General features: G+C 41.6%; 1 protein-coding gene across 2 annotated transcripts in view; it reads right to left on the bottom strand.

Annotated features, from left to right (window-relative positions):
- RTP1 (receptor transporter protein 1) overlaps positions 1–24,153 on the bottom strand; it is a 142,597-nt gene that overhangs the window by 90,869 nt on the left and 27,575 nt on the right. For both annotated transcript variants that reach the window (XM_017956034.3, XM_017956035.3), the window contains exon 2: positions 23,219–23,345. In XM_017956034.3, the coding sequence (XP_017811523.1) occupies positions 23,219–23,345 (127 nt within the window). The remainder of the gene's footprint in view (positions 1–23,218; positions 23,346–24,153) is intronic.

Here is a 24,153-nt window from a genome sequence, read left to right as displayed (position 1 = left end):
TCACTCTGTCATTCAGACTGGAGTGCAGTCGTTCAATCATGGTTCACTGCAGCCTTGATCTCCTGGGCTCAACTGATCCTCTCATGTCAGCTCCACAAATAACTAGGACTACAGGCATGCACCATCATGATCAGCTGATTTTTTATTTATTTATTTTTTTGTACCGTTAGGGTCTCACTATGTTGCCTAGGCTGGTCTCAGACTCCTGGGCTCACGCGATCTTCCCACCTCAGCCTCCCAAAGTTCTAAGACTACAGGCATGTATTACTGTGCCCAGTCTCTGTGCTTTTTTTTTTTTTTTTCTTGTCTTTGAGAAGAGCATTCATCAGAAAATGTTCTATGGATATTACCAAGGGAACAGGGCCATGGTCCAGGAAGTGAAAAGGGGCATACTTGAGAGAAATTATCAAGTCCTCAAAAACTAATTTCCCCATTTTCAGGATATTCAATCTAGAATAAAAGACAGCTACCTTCCCCTTATTCTGAAAAAGGGGCAAGGTAACATTACATGTGGGGAAGCAACAATTTTATTCATTTGTTTGTTTTTTAAAAAACTCTGAATTATCAACTACCATGTGCCAGGCTCTATTCTGGACTCATGGGATGTAGAGATAAATTAGTCTCACTCATTTCATGTCCAATGAACATCAATAGCCAGGTGACCCACACTAACCCAGAGCCTTTGGCTTAGGACATGAAGACTGAGCCTTAAGCATGTTCCTGTTGCTGAGCAGCCACTGCTATGGGAATGTATCTTCAGATTGTACCCCCAAGAGATTATTCCTGAAGCAGTTTTGGAAAGACATGCTACTGTTCAACCATAATAACATTTCCTGGAAGGTCTAGTAGGAAATGAAGTCACCGTACATTATCAGACTGTCTTACTGTGGTTGAATGGCATATTCATGGGGTTCAGAGGACAGGACACAACTTTCCTTTACTCTTCATCAAGTCTCCAATAGGTTCACTGAGAATCCACCTAGAATGCATGTCCAGAACTTTCCCTTATTTTTCTGGTCTCCTTTCTAGGTCTTCTCTTTGATCTCTTCTGCTCTTCTACTTTCTCTTCAGGACTTTGTTCAACCTTCAGTGCAGAGTATCTATAAGCTAATAACCTTTCTCCCACTAATACTGACCACATTCTATTGCATAGCTGTCATTTCTTACTATGCTAACAAAGTTTATGTCCCTTCATTCTTTTATATCAAAGACCTGTACTCACTAGGGTAAAAGGAAGAAAGAAAATAGAGGAAGGAGGAGAAAAAAAAATCCATTCCGATACATATTTACCCCTCCTCTGAGCATGACCTTTCCAAGAAAAGCTATAAAACAAGAAAACTTGGTTCTCTCTTTTGGAAATGAGAGGAAACTGCTCTGGACAGCAGATGTGTATTTCACAGTGGCCACAAAATAAACCTGAATCACATTTGCATTCAGTCACTTTGGCTGAGTCTCTACCACATGACCTGAAAATACAAAGATGTATAAAACAGAATTAAGAGTAAAAGGGATCCTGGAAATTATCTAGTCTGATCCTGATCAGATGTGCCAGTGACTCTGAGACATTTCATGTGAAGATTTAAATAGGCATAAAATAATCCGATTTTAATTTACAGAGAAGGTGATTCTTCGTATGGAATGAGGAGACTTCATTGTCTATCTTTAGACAGACCCAGTGATCTGGGATTAAGGTTGCCTCTGAAATCCAAGTAATAACCAATGCCTACTGAGAGCCAAGCAGTTACCAGCCTGAATGTGAACATTTCCAGTGACATGGAGCTCATTATCCACTGGTAGCAGCACTATCTAACCCCTGGCTATCAAGAAGCTTTTCTTTACTGAGTGCCACCATCTCACTTTCTAAAACCTTGGCTCTCTGTGCCTTGCAATAGAAAGCACTTAACAACATGCCAGCCCACAGTAAGCAGGCAGCTAATAGTGACTACTTTTGGGGGGTAAAAGGGGTGTTGTAGTTTTATTGTTACCACTATTAAAGCCTATGTTTATAAGTTGTAAAATTCTGCATTGCCAGAACACCACTGGCTTGTTTTATTCTTTAAACATGAAAGCTTTTTAAAAGAAAACCTTGTAATGAGCTGAAATGCAATTTTAGGAGAAAGACGGAGCACTATTTATTCTCTTCTTTGACACAACTTTCCATAATGGCTAACAATCTCTACTTGCTAATCTGAATATTATGGAAACTTTCAAGCACATAGAAAAGCGAAACAATGAAACTCCACGTGCCCATCACCCAGCTTCAGTAACCATCAGTTATATGTCTTCTAAAATATTTTCTTTAACCCGGTATCTGAGATTTCCTTCAAATAACGTGGGTGGGGGTGTAGACGAAATATGATTGACCATGAGTTGGTAATGTTGAGGCTGAGTAGTTGATACATGGACATTTATTATACTATCCTATGTATTTTTTTGTATATTGAAACTTTCCATAATAGTAAATAAATAAATAAGCATTTTTTCTTTTGCTTATTGCATTAGTCAGAGTTCTCTGGAGAAACAGAACCAACAGGAAAAAGAGAGAGAGAGAGTATAAGGGATTGGCTCACATAATTATAAGGACTGAAAAGCCCATGATCTTCCCTCTGTGAGCTGAAGACCTGGGAAAGCTAGTGGTGCAGCTGGTTCAAGTCCGAAAGCTTGAGAACCCAAAGGACCAATGGTGTAGGTCACAGTCCAAGAGATGTCCTAGTTCAGGTAGTCAGGCAAGAGAGTGAATTCTCCCTTCCTCTGCCATTTTGTTCTATTCTATCCCTCAACAGATTGGATGATGCCCCACCTACACTGAGGAGGGCAATCTACTTTCCTCAGTCTACAGATTCAAATGCTAATCTCATTTGGAAACACTTCACAGAGACACACCAGAAATCATGTTTAACCAAATATCTGCACTCCGTGAACCTGTCAAAGTGACACATGAAATTAACCGTCATTGTTCTCTCCTAAATTTTTGCTTTCAAAACAGTGAACTCATGTTCTTGTTCCTTGTATCTATAGACTTCCAGTTTAATCTTCTGTGGTCTGAATTTTTCCATACTGTTCCTATCATTGTAATGATAACCTTATATATGTAAAACAGTTCAAAAATGTTCCTCGGCCGGGCACGGTGGCTCACGCCTGTAATCCCAGCACTTTGTGAGGCCGAGACGCATGGATCACGAGGTCAGGAGATCGAGACCATCCTGGCTAACACGTAAAACCTCATCTCTACTAAAAATACAAAAAAAAAAAATTAGCCAGGCATGGCGGCACCCAGTCCTAGCTACTCGGGAGGTTGAGGCAGGAGAATGGCATGAACCCGGGAGGCAGAACTTGCAGTGAGCTGAGATCACGCCACTACACTCCAGCCAGGGCGACAGAGCGAGACTCCACCTCAAAAAAGGCCGGGCGCTGTGGTCGCCAAGCCTGTAATCCCAGCACTTTGGAGGTCGGTGACAGGCGATCATCATGGTCGGGGAGATCGAGACCATCCTGGCTAAACACAGTGAAACGCCTCTACTAAAAAATACAAAACCAGTCACAGGTGGCGGGTGCCTGTGTGTAGTCCCAGCCATGAGGCTGAGGCAGGGGAATGGCGTAAACCCGGGAGGCGGAGCTTGCAGTGAGCTGAGATCCGGCCACTGCACTCCAGTCCGGGCGACAGAGACAGACTCCGTCTCAAAAAAAAAAAAAAAAAAAAAAAAGTTCCTCTTACAGCCTCACATATACTTACCAATGAATGTCTGTATTTGAAATACTCAGGGCATACATAAGAAGTAGGTAATTAGCATAGTAAGTAGGTCTATTATCCAGAAGCCTGGCTTCTCAGGCCAAAAGAATTATCATTATTCTAAGGCCTCAACTTTTGATTGGCTTTTCTTTGGAGGTTAATTCATAAGTTTACATGGAATTTCGGGGTTGCAATAATTTGACATAGGTGAATGACATTGGAAAGTCATGTACATCAGGCAAACAGGACAAAAGACAGTGAAACAACCAGGTGCATCCTTCACTGCCAGTCACATCAGCTGTGAAGTCCATTGCTTTATCAAAATCTGTTCTCACTTTCTCTTGAAAGTCAATGTTGGTCTCTCAAGGATCTAAGTTAATTCCTTTGTTGACCTCATTCAGGAGAAGAGGGCTAAGGGAGTCCTCACTTGTTAGCCACTAAGGAACCAAGAATCCTCAAACTGCAGATTCTCTCTTTGGTGTCCCAGAGCAGATATTTACTTCTCTGCGATCCAATTCTTGACCTAGATTAACTCCTGTATGTATCACAGAGAGAAGTTCCAGTGAGAAAGAGCCCTGATCTACATATCCTGGAGGGAGGTCCTTCCCTTGAGCTGGGTATAGGCCACGCCTCACTTTGTGGTTAGGGGTGGCAGGATGGTTAGTGCCACACACAGCCTGAAAGAGAAGTAGGAAAGGTGAGCCCTGAGGCTAGACTGGGCAATGTCCCAGGACTGAGAGGCTGGCCAGCAGGGCAGGTGTGAGGTCAGTCCTATTGCAGGCAGTCTGAGGCGGCAGCTCCAGGAGGTGCACCTCTCTCAGCTTCCAGCAGCCAAGCCCTGCTCAGGAAGAGACATGGCTTTCATACCAGGTAGGAGGCCAAGGGGCCTAAAACTCTTTATCTGTAAGCCCCTGGGGAACAGATGCAGAAGGCCCAATCAAATAAACACTCCAGCCCAGAACTGGCCAAGTCTGCACCAGAATAAACTCATGAGTCATACTGACCCTGGTGTTGCCTTACATGGCAGCTAACAAGGCTGGCTAGTCTAAGGGCTTTGGCATCCATAGCCATTTTGACTTAGCACTACCTTTACTATTTTAACTTCTTGCTGTTGTTTGACTGACTGGTATTTCAGGCGTCTTGGACCCATGCTTCTGAAAGCAACTGACATCTGGTGTGATAAAATGGTGCCTTGTACCCCTGCATATCTATGCAGGTCTGTCTTAGGCGTAAATATGAAACTCAGTTAACACATTCTACATTGATAACTCTCAGAAACTACAGGAGAGAGATAGTATTAGCAAGACCTGTGTGGAAAGAACAAGAAAGGGAGAAATGAGAGGTCCACATTCTGTCACTGCTATGAGACTTGCCATGTGACCAAAGAACGTGGCCTCTCTGCTTCTGCATTTCTGTGTACTTAAAATCAGTAGAAGTGTATTATGTGATCTCAAAGTTTCCTTCCTGCTCTAGCAATTTGTGGGTCACGATTACATGGAACACCTATAGCTTTGGTAAAAGCAAAATTCTCCTCTCCCAAAACTCTTAGATACTCAGAAACATATAGAATGAGCTACTTTCTATTTTCCCCATGAAGGAGTATTGCTGTGCTCATAAAGTTTTCCTTATTAAATATTTTCAGAATGAATAAGAAATGATGGTTATCTAGAAACCTCCCCCAATTTTTAATGTCCAAAGTTATAACCACTCCCTGATCTAGACAGTTCTTGGCTATATCTTTACCCGACTAAATACGTCCTCCAATATTTTCTGATTCCAAGTAAACTCAGCAGGACCTACAAAAAAAAAAAGGTAGTAACCGTGGAAATCAATCCCTGCTCTCACACTGTAGGGCTGCCCCACTGGGTGAACTGCTTAACAGGGCACTCAAGTTCCAACCCATGATCTGGTCTCATTTAACTTGCAAAGCACAGCTCCTACCACCTGACCCTGTCTCAACAGACATAGCAGATGCTTTTCCTTTCCCACAAAAGGATGCACAATCCCACCTCCATTTCTTTGCTCTTACTCTTTCTTCTACCAAAATTTCATTCCCCTCTTCATGGAGGACTATCTTATCCAGCCTGGTGTGCTTCTCTCCTATACTTGGGCCGAGGAGGAGGCAAGTTTCTATGCTCTCTATAGCAGCCCACATTTTCCATACCACAGCATTTATAAGGATTGCTAGCATTTAATGAACACTTACTATATGCCAAACAGGCACCCTGCTAAAGATTTACATTTTCTTCTGATATCAACCCTATGATAGGCTTGATTTTTCCACCTTTCATGGGTGACTCAAATAATCCATCCACTTCCCCCAGTGTGTGTGTTGAGCTCCAGTCGGCTATGGGCATGCCCACACAAGCCCTGGGCAGGTTCCCTCATCTGCACAAAAGCATCTGCTGTAAACACTTGTGGGACAGGTCAGATTCCCTGGAGATCACTTTTTTATCTGCCTAGGCATTTGGCTGTCTCAAAATTGTATTTAACTAATATAGCAAATGTTGAATAAATATTTGTCATTATTGTATTATTTCTAAGCTAGAATGAGCTTTGAAGATCATCTAGGTCAACTGCTCATCCCAATGAAAGAATCCTCTTTAACCTTGTCTGCATTTCAGACGTCTGCTTGAATACCTCCTCCTACACTTACTCACTACTTCATACCCTGCTGAATTTGACAAAGCACTGCCTTTTGTTATACTCTTTCTTGAGAGTTTGAAATAAAACATGCAAGCCACCTGTTTTCCTGTTCCATCCATATAGTGACCTTAGGTTTGCTTTTCGGACTCACAATGACTGCGTGCTATCCTTCCCACAACTTCATGGCACACTTCAGATATTTAAAGGCCGCAGCTATTATGATCTTTAGAGCTTTCCCAGCCTTCATCTCAAAACACAAGCCTCAGAAAATGGCTCTGTGACTAACTTCCATGACATACAGGATACTAAAGTCATGGGGGAAAGTAAAGAGGTTTTCACATGTTGATGAAAAAAGTCGAACTCTGTGAAATATTTTAAGAGGTTTATTCTGAGCCAAATATGAGTGACCATGGCCCACGGCACAGCCCTCAGGAGGTCCTGAGAACATGTGTCCAAGGTGGGCGGGGCGCAGCTTGGTTTTATACATTTTAGAGAGGCATGAGACATCAATCAAATACATTTAAGAAATACATTGGTTTGGTCCAGAAAGGCAGAACAACTCAAAGTAGGGGCTTCCAGGCCATAGGTGAATTTAAACATTTTCTAGACAACAACTGGTTGAGTTTGTCTTTAGACCTGGGATTCATAGAAAGGGAATGTTCAGGTTAAGATAAAGATTGTGGAGACCAAAGTTCTTTTAAAGTTATAAAAAGAACTTTAGTGGCTGCCCTTAAAGACAACAGGTGACAAATGTTTCCTATTCAGATCTTAGTTAATCTCTTTAGGATTGGAAGGGTCTGGAAGAAAAAGATCTAGCTGTGTTAGTAGAGATTCTTTACAGATGCAAATTTTGCCCCACAAAGAACAACTTTGTATGGCTATTTCAAAATATGGCAAAGAAACGTGTTTTGGAGTAAAATACTTTTATTTTCTTGTCTCATAATGTTATGCCAGAGTCGGGTTGGAAAGCAAATCATGATATATAGGGTTCAATAAAACCCATCTGATGAGAATTTATGAATTGTAGGGCATGACTCCCCAGACCCCTTAGACAGGAATTCAGGCAAGATAAACAAATCAGAGTTTAGTCCTCATGGGGAACGCCTCCATACCCGCAGCTTCCAGCCATCTTCCAGGTATTAACACGTGGAAGCACCTGCAGGGCAAGGCCTCTTGGGCTTCTCTTCCCTCTATCCTACTCATTCGAGGCTTTGCTCCAGGTCTTTAAGGGATATTTATTTTAAGGAACCAGGACTTCTTTCTTCACAGTGATTTGCAGCTTGGAGGCCTGCACAGACTTCAGGGTGCAGTCATCACTCAGTATCCATGGGGGGGTTGGTTCCAGGATCCTCGATGGATACCAAACTTTAGAATGCTCAAGTCCCTGATATAAAATGACATAGTACTTGCATGTCACTCACACACATCCTCCTGTACATGTTAAATCATCTCTAGATTACTCATAATACCTAATGCGGTGTAAATGCTAGGTAAACTGTGTTATACTGTATTTTTTAGAGAATGACAAGAGAAGGCCCGGCACGGTGGCTCACACCTGTAATCCCAGCACTTTGGGAGGCCAAGGAAGGAGGATCATGAGGTGAGGAGATCGAGACCATCCTGGCTAACATGGTGAAACCCCATCTCTACTAAAAATACAGAATAATTAGCCAGGCGTGGTGGCAGGTGCCTGTAATTTCAGCTACTCAGGAGGCTGAGGCAGGAGAATGGCGTGAACCGGGAGGTGGAGCTTGCGGTGAGCCAAGATCGTGCCACCGCACTCCAGCCTGGGCGACAGAGTGAGACTCCCTCTCAAAAGAAAAAAAAAAAGAAAAGAAAAGAGAATGACAAGAGAAAAGGTCTGTACATGTTCAGTGTAGACCAACCATCATAGGCATAACTACATTATCTGCAGTTGGTTGAATGAATAGATGTGGAACCCACAGATACAGACGGCCGACTGCACTGAAAAAGATGACTTCTGTCTGCATTCCTGCTTCTCTGCCACTTACCTCTATCCTTCAAACTCTGGCCTTTTCCCTCAGGCCCAGTTCAAAGTTACCTCCTCAGGGGGCTTTTCCAGATTGTCCCCTGAAAATAATATATCCTCTTCTTGATTTTTTTTTTCTTGCTTTAAAGAAAATTATTTTGGTCATTATCTCTTTGTATGAGGTCAAATTCATGTCTAATTAACCCATGTCTCATTCATCATTATGGCTGCAGAAGAATGGAGTATACTGGATGGGTGAAGACAGAACACCCATATTATGTGTACCCTAAATATAACTCCTAGATCGCCTCCTCTCTGCAGATGCCCCCATTCCTCAGCTGGGAATACTGGCTGCTGATGGCTCAATAGGAATTGCCCTTCACAACTGGTGCCCAAGACCAATAACTGGCTGACTGAAGGACCCAAAGGCCTGTACCTGACTGAGGACAACTCTGAAGAGCTATCTCAGATCCAGAGCTGCCCAAAGGATGAGCTGAGGCTCAGTTGCAATCTCACTGCATGTCAGTTTCTTGTCTGTCTGTTCCTGCCTTCTTCGTCTCCCTGTACATATAACTCCCAAAAGCACTTCCCAGAAAATGCTGTATGCAACTCTCCATCCCAGAGTCTGTTTCCAGGAAACTCAACTGAAAGCACCCTTAGCTTCACCGTAGAACATCACCATGGCCACACACCTGGTGCATCCTCCCTTCCTTAATGAGTCTCAACAAATAGACATGGAGCCAAGGGAATGCTGATGTAAGGTGTGAACTCAAAGGCTGCAAGGGAGGGAGTCTCAGGAGGAGAGATTTGCCCCTCAGGATGGAGGAGACCTGTAGCTTCAGACCCCAGCACTCCCTCCATGACATGGGACAAAGAGCAGAAGGAGCCTCAAAAATGTCTCCCCTGTTATCCTCAGCAAGGACTACATAAACTGAACGGAATGAAGGGGAAAATAAGACACAGAGGAAGGGAAGACAAGTGGAGGGGAAGAAAGAGGAGAGAGAAATAAAGAGGAAAAACTAAAGGGAGAGACAAAGGAGCCACAGAAAGAAACAGAACTGGAGAGAGAAAGAAGGCAGATTCTCCATAAGTGCACTTCTGAAAACGGTAGAGACTCATTTAAGTCTATGCTTCCTTTGCATCCTTGTGGCTTAATTGTATTTACAGGTTCAATTTGGGTTAAATTTTTATTTTGATTTGACTTCATTTGGTTTGTTTTTGTTGTTGTTTAAATTGGTATATATTACACATTTATTAGTGAATATGCCTCTGAAATGAGCAACAATATTTTTTAAAATAATCATTTCACTACTTAGTCAAGCAGAACTAGCAAATTTGATTTTTTTAAAAAGTACAAATCTCTCAAAAATTTCACATATGTGTATCATATATACATATATATGTATGTGTATATATATAATGCAACATACTAGTTATGTTAAATGCTAAAAACCGGTGTAAAAGCAATGGAGTGGAAAAAACACATATTTAAGCTATAAGAACCACTTTTTCTCTGTATATTAGTATTTTCTCAAATACATACAAGGGGAAAAGTAAGGTAACTGTAAAATGTGAAACAAATGGGCCCGCAAAATTACATGTATTTATATATATATAAGTGTGTATATATATATACACACACACACACACACACACACATACATATAGGTAATTATGTATTTATATGCAAAACCTTTCTGACACCCAGAACATAGGCACTGGGCTGGGGGAAGGTGCCCACTGTCATGCCTAGGCCAGAATTTGGTAAATACAAGAGTAAACAATGACAAGCTGTCAGCATAGGAAATCACTGGTAACATGGCATCTACAGCAAGGTTGGCAAATTACAGGCATCCTAAGTAATTGTTTTATAATATTTTTTTGAGACAGGGTCTCATTCTGTTGCCCAGGCTGGATTACAGTGGCTCAATCATGACTCACTGCAGCCTTGACTTCCCAGGCTCAAGCAATCCTCCCACCTCAGCCTCCCCAGTAGCTGGGACCACAGGTACATGCCATTATGCCTAGCTTATTTTTGTTTTTTCTTTTCTTTTTTTTTTTTTTTTTTTTTTTAGTAGAGACATCGTTTTACCATGTTGCCCAGGCTGGTCTCAAACTCCTGGGCTCAAGCAATCCTCAACCTCAGCCTCCCACTGCTGGGATTACAAGCATGAGCCACAGCACCTGGCCAATCTTTTTTTAATGATGATTTTTTTGTAGATTGTGTTCTCCCACTCCCCAACAGTGCCTGCCCCGCCCCACCACCACATACACACACACCCTGGAGCTGCTTTTTGGATTCATCGCTGCAGCCAACACACAAGCTGTGAGCCTGTTTCCTCCTGACCCAGGAACCATAAGAGTTTGGGAAACCTTTGGTTGGGGGTGGGAAGGAAGGGGGTTTGGAACACTGCTATAAACATAGGATCATCACCTGGAGTTACATACAGTAAGACTTTGGGTTCTCCATGGGGGTGGGACCACCATGGACCAGGCTGATGGACCCACAGCAGGCTGGGATGGAAGGCGGAAAGCGAGGCCTGCTGCAGGGAAGAACGAGGTGGCTGGAGCATCCCTGAGGCAGCAGACACCAGCAGTGGCCTGCCAGGATGTGTGGCCCCACATGTGGTTTGCTCTGGGCAGCAACCTCAGCTAGGGGGAAGAAAGGAAAGGAATGAGACCAAGGAAAGAGGGTTGGGAGCTCAGCCAGACACTATTGAAGCCTCCTCCAGACCTTGGAGGGCAGGGATCAGGCTTGCTTTTTGCTTTGAAGATTTGTTTTTGTTTGAAGATCCACAGAAGCTCAACTGTCTCCCAGCAGACAGTTGGCACAGATTCCCCTCTGTACTGCCTGCCTGCCTGCCTGGGCCCCCTCCTCAGATCACAGGACAGGGGATGACTGTCCTGTAGACATGCATCAAGTCATTCACCCAGACTAAGAAGTAGTCCTTTGTTTCTTCCACTGCCCGTTGGCATGACCATGCAGAGGAGGTAAGTTTGGACCACCTCACAGTCATTCACTACACAGAGCCACAGCAAAAAGAAGCACATTGCAAAAGGGCATTGAAAAACAATTGGCATGATTATTAACATCTCTCCAACAGGTGGCAGATGAGGAATTTCCTTATATAACACAAAGCAAAGTGTCCTAAGCTTCCTTTTCACTCCTTCATTTCCCGTTTACCATGACTATCCTTCTGAAATCTTTTTCTTCTTTTTCTCTCCAGCCCTCTGCCCAGTAACTCATTCCTTGCTGGCTCCCCTGAGTACCTTCCCCCAACAAAACCTGTTAACTCACGTGCCTCCTTCTCCCCAAATCACTTGAGTTCTTTCCTGAGTGGCTTTATGGCCAATTTGACTTCTCTTTGCTCCTTCCAGTTCTCCCTATCAATTATTTCTGTTGGCACAACATGGGCATGACGGAGGAGGGAGGAACAGGGCAGTGCTGTCTCAAGAAACCAGCTCTCTGACCACTCCACTACCAGGCTTTAACTCTCTGCCTAGGCTGTTTTCACTTTGTTTTGCTTTGTTTGAGATGGAATCTCACTCTGTCACCCGGGATGGAGTGCAATGGCGCAATCTTGGCTCACTGCAAACTCCGCCTTCCAGAGTCAAGCAATTCTCCTACCTCAGCCTCCTGAGTAGCTGGGACTAGGCATGCGCCACCGTGCTCGGCTAACTTTTGTATTCTTAGTAGAGACAAGGTTTTGCCATGGTGGTCAGGCTGGTCTCAAACTCCTGACCTCAGGTGATCCACCTCCCTCAGCCTCCCAAATTGCTGGGATTATAGGCATGAGCCACTGTGCCCAGTCATGCCTAGGCTGTTTTCACATCTCATGCTGGGAAGAAACTATCACAGACCCTACTGCTGTTTTCCTCCCATTCCAGACAACTGCTGTGTTCAGTGCATATGGCGAGTTAGAAAGCGGGGATGGCACGGCCTACAGAGAGGAACAGAGAGAGGGACTGTTAAATCTGCTATTAGACATCATCATGACCAGCCTTGCCATTTTGTTTCACAGGTCAAAGTGAGTGATATCCACCTAAAGTTTGTCATTTGAAGCTCCGCCATGTCTCACTTAGAATTTTTCCAGACATTGGCAAGTGGTCTGTTGCTATCTTTATTTCTCAATGCTATGGCAAAATGTGCTTTTATGGCCGGGCACAGTGGCTCACACCTGTAATCCTAACATTTTGGGAGGCCGAGGCGGGTGGATTGCCTGAAATCAGGAGTTCGAGACCAGCCTGGGCAACATGGTGAAACCTCATCTCTACTAAAATACAAAAAGTTAGTCGGGCATGGTGCCATGAGCCTGTAATCCCAGCTACTTGGGAGGCTGAGGCAGGAGAATTGCTAGAACCCGGGAGGTGGAGGTTGCAGTGATTCCAGATCAGGCCACTGCACTCCAGCCTGGGTGACAGAGCGAGACTCCATCTCTTTTAAAAAAAAAAAAAAAAAAATGTGCTTTTACGCATTTCAGTGGGAAGTAGAGATGGCATATCAAGGATGGTTAGAATGATGGTATATTAAACAGCTATGTTTTAAAAAGAGCCAGTTGGCTGGCAGCCCGAAGTCTGGACTGAAATGAGAAGAAACAGCAGAGTGACTTTTTGAAAGTCATAGCTGAGGCAGGAGAATCGCTTGATCCTGGGAGGTGGAGGTTGCAGTGAGCCGAGATCGCGCCACTACACTCCAGCCAAGGCGACAGAGCAAGACTGTCAAAAAAAACCCAAAAAAACATTTACTTTGGAGTGAGGCAGACAATGCTGACTCTACCACTTAAGTGGGCCTGTAACTTTCAAGGAGTTTGTACCCTCTAACGCCTTATTCCCTCTTTTGGCTGATGGAGGGAGGCAGTTAATTATTGCTACCTCACAGGGTTCTTATGAGGATAAAGGAGATACATATATGGAAATTTTACATTTACTGTTAAAACTTTAAGGTGAAATCACAGCAGTGAGCAGGAAAAGAAGGAGCTGCCCTCAGGGCAAATGCCAATATCAACGCAATAATCCAGAGCTGGACTTTGAGCAGAGGGAGAGCAGAATCGACTCAGGTTCCCAGATTAGCCCGACACAAGGAAAGGGGCTAAAGGAATTGCAGGTCTGTAGCTGTCCAAGGCTGTTGCAAACATAAGCCCAAATCTTCTCTGGAAGAAAGAATCCTGAATTCAGCTCCTAGGTTTTCCACGGACTGAAATAAACTAAATCGAGGATTACAAAACCCTTCTCTCAGGGAATGCATTTCCAGTCAGCCCAAAATGCCATCAGGGACTTGGCCCAGAAGGCTCCTTTCCAGTGAATGAATTCTGTGTGTGGCAGGATCTGGCTTCTCCTCGGGCTTTGATCTGGGGCAACCTGACCTCAGTTTCTCCTTAGAGGGAGAATGTTTGCTAACATTTTGATGCCCCGGACCATTCTGTTTAGCTAATGTACTGGCTTTGCTAAGAATCAGATTCTACTTTCTGTTGCTATGGGGTTTTTTGTTCTTTTTTAGATATTTTGCCAGTGATCTTATATAATTTTATGCCAGAAGACTTGGACTCAAGCATTAAGATGTAAGTGGACATCTGGTGTGACTCAGTCTTGCCTTATAGGTCTGCTTATGATTAGAAAGAGGCATACCTGCATTGTAGGGATCTGGGTGGGCTTCAGTTAGTATGTAGGCTACAGCACTTACATTAATTCATACATAATTTATTTATGTATGAATGAATTTATTAAGTTGGCACTGACAGCCAACTTAGATCTCAGTATTGTATTATCTGTAAACTCTCAGGTGTTTTCATTACGAAGACTTGATGCCCTGTGGAAGTCACGGTCCATATAGATCAGTCTGTATGTGGTGTCATGTTCAAGATACACAGTATAAGAGCCAGAAAAGTAATTATAGAAGAATTTCGTTAACTTGCTTTTCCAAAAGAAGATGAGAGTGGATCAATCTCATGAGTTATAGCAACACTTCTCATATTCCTAGGTCTCTTCCCCTCTACTTCTTCCCTTCTGTGTCCCCCAGCACCTTTCGTTTGCTGCCTCCACCTCTCCACCACGTTGTTCACCTTCAGCCTCCCTCGCCTCCACTTTTCTCACCTCCTATCCCTGCAACTTTCTCCCTGGGTCATTCTCCCTGCCATAAAATCCTTCTTGATCCATTCTTACAAAAGTCTAGAGACTGGTCTGGCAATGACAAATGTAGGGAGTGAGGGATGAGAAAAGCTTGTGGAGGAGTGGGGAAAGGTCCATCAGGCAATTGCATTCACTTTGGTGGACCAGGGAAAAGGGAAATTTGTGGATAATCCTTGATGAATATTAACTTTTATAACAGCATCTTATGCCTATAAAAGATAGATACTCATATAATTATAAATGTATGTTATTTAGTGCTTGATATTGTTATTATAATAAATATTCAAAGTAATCTATACCCCAATGTTCTTTTTTTAAAAAAGTTTAAAGTAGCTTTCAAAGATGCATCCAACATAATAGTATGTTCTATTTTTAAAACAGTCAAAAATATCTAACAAAATGATACATGCATTTCTCTATGACCCAGCAATCCTATGTCTAGAAATCTATGCCTAAGATATGTTGGCAAAAATAGAGAATGATATACACAAATCGCTATTCACGACTATGTTGTTTGTAGCAGTCAGAATTGGAAACAACCTCGAGTGTACTGCAGACCTTACCTATAGTAAAGTACGAGAGGAATAAAATATGAAACATCACCCAGTGAAGAACTATGGAGCTAAACAAAGGAATGAGGATTATCTCTATAAACCATTATGGAGTGATATCCAGGAGAGCCTCTTAAAAACAAAAAAAGAAAAAGAAAAAACCAAGGGGCAGAACTATATATAAAGATTGCTACCTTTCCTCTAAGGATGAAAGATACATATTTGACTATATTAAAAATAAATGGGAAGATAAGTTAAAAACTAAGGAATATTATTGCTCACTGGGGAGGAGGGAACAGGGTAGAGGAGACACAGGTAGAAGACAAATATTTCTAAATGTGTTTTGTTGTGTTGTTTTGTTTTGGGTCCATGTTATTTTTTACATAGTTATAAAACAAAAAACTGAATTTTTAAAAATTCTGAAAACTTGGGGAAAAAATTAATCTCACATTATGAAATCTGTGGCTTCCTCAATAGTGAATTATTTCAAATGACTTTAAAACATAATAATTTGACTGTTTCCGTATATCTCAAGGAGGTTGAAGTGTGGGGATGGGGAGTAATTATAGTGTTGTTATTTTTATTTTAATAGAGTAAGTAACACATTGTATTAGTCCTTCCATTAATGTTACTGGGAACCAAGATTTGTATGGTAATCAAAAAGAGATTAGAAATACATAAAATCTAAGATGGTAAATAAAAACTCCTATTATCTGAATTTGAATTGGAAATATAAGTATTGTATCATAATGAAATTGTATTGCCAATAAAAATTACGAACTTCCTAACTTTGTCTATTACACAGACCTGAAAGAAATAAATCATCAATCCATTAGCAACAAGTGCCTCTCAGTACCTAGATCACCAAAAGTGATCAGAACTTTCTGGAAAAAAAAACTCCTTCAGATCTAAGTCAATAAATGCATAAAATGAGCCCAGAATATTTTCTTGCACCAGATTTCAAAAATTCCTAGGGTCACATCAAAAGACAAAAGGCAAATGAAACTCACCTGAAGAAGCTTTCACTGGCCAAAAACAAAATAATTGGGTCATCAAAAAGAATAATGACTGCAACTCATTGAAATACATCAAATATGCTAAAAATCTGTAAATTAATAGTGATATTTTAAATAAAAGAATACCAACTATTTATTTCAAAAATAGGCAAGGGAAAAATATGACATATTTATCTTGGCTTTCTTATGTAATCTGCATTTTGTGATAACCAAATAATAGTTGAGGGAAAGCTACTCTTTATAGCAGAATTACAACTAATAAAAGAAAGGGGCCTGGGTGCAGTGGTTCACACCTGTAATCTCAGCACTTTGGTTGGCCAAGTGGGGAGATCACCTGAGGTCAGGAGTTTGAGACCAGCCTGACCAATGTGGTGAAACCCCGTGTCGACTAAAAATACAAAAAAAATTAGGTGGGCCTAGTGGCCCACACCTGTAATCCCAGCTACTCAGAAGGCTGAGGCATGAGAATTGCTTGAACCCACATGGTGGAGGTTGCAGTGAGCTGAGATTGCACCACTGAACTCCAGCCTAGGTGACAGAGCAAGACTCTATCTCAAAAAATAAATAAATAAAAAATAAAAGGGAAACATAGGATCAGAATATCACTATGTTGCAGTCCTAATGAAATAATGATAAAGATAAAAACAATCTAAATCTGCTAAACTCATTAATTAAGATGTTGTGGGGAACGTTATAGTGGATGGGTCAGGCTGACACCATCTGATCTTACTGATCAATTAAGAAAAGAAAGGCAATCAGATATCACGTCTCCTAATATAACCCTGCAGGAACTGTCCAAAGCTAGCACTGAAATATTCACATTAAAAAATCCAAATCTGGATGGGCGCGATGGCTCACACCTGTAATCTCAGCACTTTGAGAAGCCAAGGTGGGCGTATCACGAGGTCAGAAGTTCAAGACCAGCCTGACCAAAATGATGAAACCCTGTCTCTATTAAAAATACAAAATTTAGCTGGGCATGGTGGCACGTGCCTATAATCCCAGTTACTCAAGAGCCTGAGGCAGGAAAATTGCTTGAACCCAAGAGGCGGAGGTTGCAGTGAGCCAAGACCGTGCCACTGCACTCCAGCCTGGGTGACAGAGTGAGACTTCAAAACAAACAAACAAACATATCTGATCAGGCCTGTGGATAATCTAGAAGAAATACAAAGTGTGAGGAAACGTCTCAGACAAAAACCACAAGAATGTATCAGCAAAGTCCAAAATGTGACAATTCTACAAGATACATGAATATTTTTTTCCAAATAAAAGAGGGAAGGAGGACTGCTACCAAGTTAAAAAGAATTGAGATGTACAACCCGATGTGATGTGTGGACTTTCTGATTGAATCAAATCAACTATAAAAAGGCATATTTGAGATAACATTGACAATTTATTTATGCACTAAATTAGATGATTTTAAGGAATTCTTTTTGAAGAATTATGAGGAATTATGAAGAATTTCGAGGAGTTGCATTTGAAAATTTGAAATTAAAAAAATGTTTTAGTAGTAAAAACAAAAGCAGAAGGTAAAGGGGAATAAAACTGTAAATAAGATGGATCCAGGACTGGATTTGGTGCACAGATGTATACATGTGTTACAGGAGTACCACAAAACAAGCTCTATGTTTGCAGCTACCAATGTGAGAAGGGAAAGAAAAATAGTGAGAAAGTGTTCAGTGCCTATTCAGCAAAAACAAACAAGATTTTTGGGTAGAGCATCATTCTAGTGCTAAGTCCTGAGCAAATCCTCTGCCCTGGATCATCACTTAAAACAAACCCAGGACAGCTTCCCTTCAAATCAAATTAGATTTGCCAAACATTTAAATCCTTTACTCCATACCCCAACTACCTGAACTATATGAGACCAAAAGACCCCCCATCATTTAAGAGACATTTGCTGAACTCTACTATATTTCAGTATGTGTGGTAAGAGTAAAGTATTTATTTACAGAGAAGGCAGGCTCTGCTGTCAGTGAACTTAGAGTCTATAGGGATTTGCTGGCATTCATATAACCATCAGATTATGCAAAGATGAGATGGGTCATGAGAGCGAATAAGAAAGATCTTTGGAAGTAGGGAAGGATTCCACTTCAAATTCTCAGGACGAGTTAAGGTTTCTTAGAGAAACGCCATAACTGTGTGTCGTTACACAAGATGGGTTTTGCTGGGGTTGGCATTCCACGTAAACCAAAGGCAGAGGTGGTCTGCACATTCTTCTGTGGTGCTTGGTCCATGAGCTCCCCTCTTATCCAAGGTTTGCTATCTATGGTTTCAGTTACTCATGGTCAACCACGGTTTGAAAGTAGGTGAGCACAGAGCAGTAAGATATTTTGAGAAAAAGAGATCACATTTACATAATTTTTATTACAGCATATTGTAATCATTGTTCTATTTTATTATTGTTAATTTCTTACTGTGTGTAAGTTTTGTTTATTTGTTTGTTTGTTTTGGTTTCTGAGATGGAGTCTCACTCTGTCACCCAGGCTGGAGTGCAGTGGCGCGATCTTGGCTCACTGCAACATCCACCTCCCAGGTTCAGGCGATTCTCCTGCCTCAGCCTCCCAAGTAGCTGGGACTACAGGCATGCACCACCATGCCCAGCTAATTTTTGTATTTTTAGTAGAGATGGGGTTTCACTGTGTTGGCCAGGATGGTCTCAATCTCTTGACCTCGTGATCCGCCTGCCTTGGCCTCCCAAAGTCCTGGGATTACAGGCGTGAGCCACCACACTCTGCCTATTCTGTATAATTTATAAATTATCATATATCATATAATTTATTATAGGTATGTGTGTATAGGAAAAAAATGTAATATATATAGGTTTCAGTACTATCTGCAGTTTCATGTATCCACTGGAGATCTTGGAATGTGTCTCCCATGTACAAGGGGAGACCACCGTACAGAGACAAGCATTAAATTAGTGTTTACAATTGACCATCAGTCAGAAAAATTATACACAAATTTTCATAGGCTCCCACAGTGGTAGAGATGTTTACAGGGTTCGAGGCCCTTTAATGACTATTCTTCTCCTTCAAGTAAAACTGATAAGTTATTAGTTAGTCAGACAGTAGCAGGGGTTTTCGTTCATTTGGTGGTATTTGTCCAGCTCTTGAGGTGCATGTGGTCTTCTGTGTTGACTTTTAGAAATGTCAGATTTCTAGAAATTCAAGTCTATATAGATTATTTTGTTTATGCATACATATATAACATGTGAGTTATTTGATTAAATACATATATGCCTAAAAAGGTATATCCACATGTAAATGTATTTATATGTATGTATGTATTACATATAAGCACCTAATTTATGTAAACATCCATGGTTTTATTTTTAAAAACTTAATGCGATTGTCTATTCTCAGTGTCTAGAGAATTATTCAGTATGAGCTCTGTAGCAACACATAAGTGATAAAGTCTATAACGTAATGGCATCTCTCGAAAGCCAGCCTTGGGTCCTGTCCAGGTAGCTGAAACATTTGGCTGCCCAGTGCTCTGGAGGATTGCTAAAATTAGCTAGAGAGAAAAGAGGCAAATATATCTTAAGGATGGCCAGGAGCTGAGTCTAACTTCACTTCTTTTCCAATAAAGTGACTGTCAAAAACCTAAGATCTGGGCTAAAAAGGGCTTCAGAAAGCCATTTGATTTCAGTTCCAACTGATGTGTGAATTTCTTGTACAGCACAAAATTAGTTATCTATTGCTACATAAAAAGTTGTCCTAAAACTTGGCTTAATTCACCCAAAGCAGTTATTATCTGATAAAGTTTTTGTGGGTCAGGAATTAACACACAGCTTAACTGAGTCATTTGGACTCAGGGTCTCTCATGAGGATGCAGTTAAGATGTTGACCAGGGTCACAATGCCCTGAGGGTTTGTCTGGGGTTGGAAGATCCATTTCTGAAACAGCTCATTGGCATTGCTGGCTGTTGTTAGGAGGCCTCGGGTTTCTAGTCTCATGGGCCACTTCAAAAAGCTGCTAGAGCACCTCCTGACATGATGACTGGTTTCTCCAGAGGCAATAATCCAAATACCAGGGAGGTAGAAACCACAATGTCTTTTATAACCTAGTACCAGAAGTAACACTGTCATTTCTGCAGTATCTTACTAGTTACATAGTTAATGCTATTCACTAAACAAGGTACGAACACCAGGAGGCAAGGATCCTGGGGTGCCACCTAGGAGTCTGGCACACTCACCCACAGTCCTCCCACTGTTGCTTGAATGCTTGCAGTAATGGAACCTCATTCCACAAGGCAGCCTACCTTACCATTAGCCACTCTGATGGAAATTACTCTCTTGCTTTGGGTTGTGATATGGTTTGCTTGTGTCTCCACCCAAATCTCACCACGAATTGTAATAATCCCCATGTGTCGAGGGTGGGGCAAGGTGGAGATAATTGAATCATGGGGGTGGTTTCCCCCATATTATTCTCATGTAAATGAATAAGTCTCTTGAGATCTGATGGTTTTATAAATGGGAGTTTCCCTGCACATGCTCTCTTGCCTGCTGCCATGTGAGACATGCCATTGCTTCTCCTTTGCTTTCCACCATGATTGTGAAGCCTCCCTAGCCATGTGGGACAGTGAGTTCATTAAACCTCTTTCCTTTATAAATTACCCAGTCTTGGGTATGTCTTTATTAGCAGTGTGAGAACAGACTAATACAGGTTGTAAATATTATTCCCGTCTTTTTAATTCTTTTTTGTATAGGGAGGCTGAGGAAACAATGCTAATCCCTTCTGGGGAAAAAAAAATAATCCTTCAGATATTTGAAGATGGTAATTCTGTACCTTCTAGTCATCCTACCCTATGCTCCACCCCATTCTCCAGTTCCTTCACTTCTTTTTGTCTATGTGAGGAGCTTTAAGACAAGACTCCTTACCTCAAAATATTTATTTAAGAATAGGTGAGGGCACTTAACCCCTCCCCAGCTCTTCCTTCACCTGCTGTCTAGCTGTTGTGTCAGTGTCCTCACCTCTCCTAAGCAGGTCATCTACCCTGGGGGAGTGTCCACAGGCCATCTCATCAGCTACCAAAGCTCAATTTTCAATCAGGAGTTTCATCCTTCTTTAAAAAGATCAACTGAATCCCATACAAATTTTATGTGGTAACACGAGAAGGAAAAGAGAGCCCTGGCCCAGTAGGGCTTCTCATCAACTTCATGACCCACACAAACCCCAATGATCACTAACCTAAGACTCAAAGGTCTAAGCAATAAAGAACTCTGTCTTGGGGCAGTCTATATTCTAAGGTGATGGGAATATTTCTGTCAGCAATAATTTTCTATTTTACCATTCTACTTCCCTTTTTGTCACCTAGATTCATTTTTCTGCCCATCAGTCAGAATGACAGCTTAAAAATATAATTTAAATCATACTGCTCCCCTGCTCAATTCTGCAATGGACTCACATCACTTTCAGAGTAATATCCAATTTTCTCATCGTACATACAAGGCCCTACCTATCTTTCCATCTCATCTCTTGCTACTTCAGCCTCCCTCACTCTGCTCTTACCAAACTGACTTTCTTGCTGTTCTTCAAACATACCAGACTCTTTCCACCTCAACGCTTTTGCCCTTGAGGTTTCTTTTACCTACACTCTTCCCCGGACCTTCCCATGACTTGCTGTCACTTCATTCACGTTTCTGCGTATCACCCTGAGTGGTTTCCATGAATCACCCTATTACCCTCTATTTCTTCACCATTAGTTCATTTTCATGTTAGTACTTATCACTAACTAGCATTATATTGCAGTAGTTGTTTGCCTATTTGCTGATTGTATTTGTTCAGCTTTGTTTTCTAATGCCAAGAACAGTGTCTGGCACTCAGTAACATCAGGTAAATAAAAGAATGATCACCCATTAAAATGAATTTGCCTAGCCTGCTTTCTGAGTAGCGCTTGGTATCTGAGTTAATGACATTACAAAATACATCTTTTTTGAAAGCATTCTATTTGGTACCTGAGTACTTGCTGACTGTATCTTGGTAAATCTATTCATGCCGAATTTCTTTCTGTTCTGATGATTCAAACCCTAGCAAAGTCAGACAGAGCTGAACTTGGTGCTGGTAATAAAAGCCTTTCCCTTAGAAGAGCTCTTTGCAACTGAGAGATGTGGTCTCCTAAACCCCGAGGTGTAATTTGAGCAAGCAGGCAAGGTGAAACCCCAGCTGGTAAGCAGTTAAGACCGGATACAAATGATGATATTGTTATGGCTGTTCTAAGACACAAGGGGGCAGCAAATCCAGTTCTTATTTATTTATTTAACCCGGTAAGAATCTTATAATTTTTTTTTTCAACTTTTATTTTAGATTCATGGGGAATATGAGCAGGTTTGTTACCTGGGTATACTGTTTGGTACTGAGCTTTGGAGTACAAATGATCCCGTCGTTCAGGTACTGAGCATAGTACCCAATAATTGTTCAACCCTTGCCACTGTCCCTCCCTCCCTGCTCTAGTAGTCCCACTGGCTATGGTTTCAGCTCTTATTTTTAAAGGTAAAACAGGAATTTTGACAACTGTCATTAGTTATCAAAACTGATGGAAATGTTCAATAGATTAGATAAATCTATGGAGATTCAATCGATTAGATAAATTTCAGTGTGTCCACACAATGAGTTTCTTCTGGAGGAATGCAGTAATAATTTCAGCTAAAATTTAAACCTTGGCCTAAGTTATAAAAGGACTGAGAGGTTAAGGAGTGAGGGCTTAACTGTTACCAGGGAGACAGCCCATGTGTTCTCTCGGTCCACTGGGAACTTTGTGAGGACGTGAGCCACAGGAGAACATGCTTTCCGAGCAGGAAGTGGGGCTTCTGTTGAAATCAGGATTGTAAGATGCTTAAAACCTAATTGCCACACCCTTGGGCCTACACACTGGGGCAGGAAACTTACCAAGGTGTCCCTGTCAAAACGTGCTTTGCAGCCCATACTCTTAGCTCTTTTTCCACCCAAACTTTATAAAAACACCAAAAAGTTCAAAAATATTGAGTAATCACCTGTAATACCCTGAACAACAAGGAATAGTGTCATGAACGGACCAGAAACTTAAAAACATTTTTTCAGGAAACGATCCAGATGGGAAGAGATTGCACAAAGTCTTGACCAACTAGTCACATGTGAAAAGAGGGCCTGAGAGAAAAGTAAATGAATAAACCCCTTACCAGAACCTGAGAAAACCATCAAAGTAGAGCAGAAAGGCTCAGGGTGAGGGCAGGCATGGGCAGCTGAGGGGATCTGACCGAAGGAAGATGGGATAGAGAGAAAGTTGTCCCATTCCAGCAGGTATAGCTGAAAATAAAAATAAAAAAAATAGAAAGTCATGGAAAGCAACAATGTAATCATTTTAAACATAGTTATGGAACAATGTTAGGTTACTATGTAATTCTTGAGTGATAAAGTATGCTGCAAAAAATCAATAATCCGTATAACTTAATACCAGGTAAACTTTATTGAGCAACTACTATGTACGGGCACTATGCTAAGTGCTTGACATGCAATATCTCATTTACTCTTAGTATAATTATCTATATGGTAAATTCCATGGTTATAGCCACTTAAAGGATAAAGAAACAAACTCAAAGAGAACTTGACCAAACCCACACAGCACCAAAATGCTATGTAGACTGGTCTGACTCTGAAGCCCACGCTTTTAATGACTACAGGCAAGCCACACCTTGGCATCTTACTCTGATATCACCATATTCTCGCTGCAGACCATTGCGACTAAACAAGCCACAACTTTGCCAAGGATTCCTACCTTCCAAACACCTACAGATTTCTACCTTCAAGTTATGAGCCCAGAAATTCCCTTGGTACTTCATCCCTACTTCATACTACACACCTATTGATTTTGTTCTTTCTTTCTTTTTTTAAGAGAGGGTCTCACTCTGTTGCCCAGGTTAGAGTGCAGTGACATGATCATGGCTGACTGCAGCATCAACCTCCTGGATTCAGGCAACCCTCCCACGTCAGCCTCCCAAGAAGCTGGGACCACAGGTGTGCACCTCCATGCCTGCTAATATTTTTTATTATTTTTGTAGTGACAATGTCTCCCTATGTGGCCCAGGCTGGTCTTGAATTTCTGGGCTCAAGTGGT

Source organism: Papio anubis, chromosome 2 (assembly GCF_008728515.1).
Source record: "Papio anubis isolate 15944 chromosome 2, Panubis1.0, whole genome shotgun sequence".
Taxonomy (NCBI): domain Eukaryota; kingdom Metazoa; phylum Chordata; class Mammalia; order Primates; family Cercopithecidae; genus Papio; species Papio anubis.
This window is presented reverse-complemented; position numbering and strand designations above follow the sequence as displayed.